Consider the following 2,528-nt stretch of genomic DNA (forward strand, 5'->3'; position numbering starts at 1 on the left):
TCAGGTTTGGTGTCAGTAAAAACAATGAGAGTAAACAATAATCAGAGAAAGAACTAAAGCTAGGGGCCCTCATCTGTTGTAGCGTGTGTTATTTAAAGATCAGTCATCACAGAGGACTGGGTTCAGTTCTAATTTAACTCCCTATCTAACACTGGAATCTACCCAAAAAGGAAGAAGCATCAGAGTTGAGTTCCTCCCCCTCAGGGTGCCAGCAGGAAGGATGAAGACTGGGTGTAACTCTGAGTCTGAAGAGAGAGGTGAAGACTCATTGGAGAAAGACTTCTCTGTGATCAAGCTTCAGCTGACTTGTTTGGGGAGGTGGACTGGTTCTGCTGCTGAGGTTTGATCTTAATATTTGGTTGTTTATGATGAATACAATTTTGTTTAGCAGATACTTTGAAAATGGTAATTTAAAAATTAAGATTAATGATGACTTTTTTGAATTCAGGTGATGAGTGTCCCGTCATTCCTGTCAGTGAGCATGTCAGCCAACATGTTTCTGATTGTCCTCTTTGTGCCAGGTGAGCTGTTTATTCACTCACTTTCATTTAAAGCTGTTTATTATTTACAGTTTGAACTTCATGGAAACAAAGCAGAAAGAGGGGTGCAGAGAAGTTTCTTCTTCCACATGTTCATGTCCTGACTGCAAAATGAAATGATTTCTACTGATGTTGTTAACAGGACTGGGAGAAAGAGCAGCATTTAACATACTACTTCTTAGTTTATCAGAAATACAAACTCTATGCTTTTATTTTACACAACATGATATTAACCATGACTCTGGTTTACAGGGGCTCTGACTCAGTGCCCTGAAGATACAGATCTCTTCATCACTTCACCTCAGAGGATGGAGGCTCTGAATGGATCTTGTTTGCTGATCCCGTGTAACTTCAGCGCTAGATATAGAGAAGGGATTGAAAATCAGTTTGTCAGCACAAGAGAAACATTTGGACTGTGGGCTAAAGACAATACAAACAATTTGGTTTTTAACAGTAGTGGGACAGTTCTCAAATATCCATTCAGCATAACTGGAGACCTGAAGGAGAAAAACTGCACCACTCTGTTCTCCAACATCAATGCAACATTTAAAGGCATTTACTGCTTCAGGATCATGAACTGGCCGTTCAGGGCAACAGCTATATGTGACCCTCTGAACATAACAGTGAGAGGTAAGATCATTTTGTTTTTCTAAATTCATTCTCAGCTTTAATGTCAGTGTTTAAAATGACAAACTCAGATTGTTGAGTATTAAAAAGATGTTTTCATGTAAACCTTTGTTTCATCTAACTCACAGATTCTCCTCCGAGCCCCAGAATAGAGATCCCAGCAGGAGACCTGAAGGAGAAGGAGTCTGTCACTATAACCTGCTCAGCTCTCACTCCCTGTCCACACTCTCCTCCTAAACTCACCTGGAGTCTCCAAAGAGACTCTCTCAACAACATGGAGGAAAACACAGATGGAACCTTTACAACTCAAATCCAGGAGAGCATCACTCTGTCAGAGCACCATGATGGATACAACATCACCTGTTCTGCCACATATCCTGTGAATGAAGGCAGAGATGTGAGGACAGCAGAGGAGACAAAGACTCTCATTGTTTCATGTGAGACAACCGGAGTTTGATATTGACTCCTGGCAGAATATGATGATTTATGGGATGTCAGTGTATCTTTCTTTGTTCCTCAGATGCTCCTAAACACACCTCAGTGTCCATCAGTCCATCAGGTTTGGTGTCAGCAGGTACCCTGGTTAACCTGACCTGCTCCAGCAGAGCCAAGCCTCCTGTCAGCAGGTTCACCTGGTTCAGGATCAGCAACAACAGACCTGTGAACGTATCTGAAGGAGAGTCTTACAGCCTTAATGTGACTGAAGGAGGAGTTTATTACTGCGTGGCCACAAGTGATCTTGGTAATCAGACGTCTTCAAGGATTCATTTGAGTACTTCAGGTAAATACTAATAATACATTGTGGTAATAAAATTAATAAATGCTGTTATCTTTTGTCTTTTATCAATTTATGCTGCTGAGTAGCTCTGCTAGTTTGTTTGTTTGTTTGTTTGTCTCTTATTTTAGATGAAATGCTTCTCATACAGTTAATGGCTTCAGTAGAGGTTTTAAATATTGTCATTCCTCCTCTTGCTTCCTCCACTCACTTCGATGTGTTGCTCTTTTCTAGCAGAGAGCTCTTTTGGCTCTCTACCGTTGGGTTCAGCTGTCGGAGCGATCGTTGTTCTCCTCCTCATCTGCCTTGCTGTGTGTGTGTGGTAAGTTTCACCAATCTAGGTTCTCCAGGGAATGCATGAGTATTCATTTATGTTGTCTATTTTTCATTCAGCACCAACAGAAAACTAAACCTTCCTTCACATTCTTGTACTTTGACAAAACTCAGATTTTCTCTGTTTTATGAAGTTTCTCTCTGAAGCAGCTTGTGGTAGGGTGACCCAGCCGTGAGGCGATCGTCCAGCAGAGCAGTGACCAGAAATGAGGCTTCGAACTCAGTATAAAAGTTTACACACAAAGTTTATTCAT

At 41.2% G+C, this 2,528-nt stretch overlaps 1 protein-coding gene across 1 annotated transcript; it reads left to right on the forward strand.

The window, feature by feature from the left end:
* The first annotated feature begins 257 nt into the window (after positions 1 to 257).
* Positions 258 to 2,277, forward strand: LOC117829116 (sialic acid-binding Ig-like lectin 12). The gene is made up of 6 exons (XM_034706668.1): positions 258 to 340; positions 449 to 521; positions 792 to 1,169; positions 1,295 to 1,603; positions 1,687 to 1,947; positions 2,176 to 2,277. The coding sequence occupies exons 2-6, from the start codon at positions 452 to 454 to the stop codon at positions 2,265 to 2,267; spliced, it is 1,110 nt and encodes a 369-aa protein (XP_034562559.1). The 5' UTR covers positions 258 to 340; positions 449 to 451; the 3' UTR covers positions 2,268 to 2,277.
* The last annotated feature ends 251 nt before the right edge of the window (positions 2,278 to 2,528 follow it).

This window comes from Notolabrus celidotus, chromosome 17 (assembly GCF_009762535.1).
Source record: "Notolabrus celidotus isolate fNotCel1 chromosome 17, fNotCel1.pri, whole genome shotgun sequence".
NCBI lineage: Eukaryota > Metazoa > Chordata > Actinopteri > Labriformes > Labridae > Notolabrus > Notolabrus celidotus.

Coding starts and splice junctions, on each gene's coding strand:
- LOC117829116 (XM_034706668.1), top strand. CDS start 452: ATGAGTGTCCCGTCATTCCTGTCAGTGAGCATGTCAGCCAACATGTTT. Junction 522..791: donor GATTGTCCTCTTTGTGCCAG/GTGAGCTGTTTA, acceptor TCTGGTTTACAG/GGGCTCTGACTCAGTGCCCT. Junction 1,948..2,175: donor GATTCATTTGAGTACTTCAG/GTAAATACTAAT, acceptor GCTCTTTTCTAG/CAGAGAGCTCTTTTGGCTCT.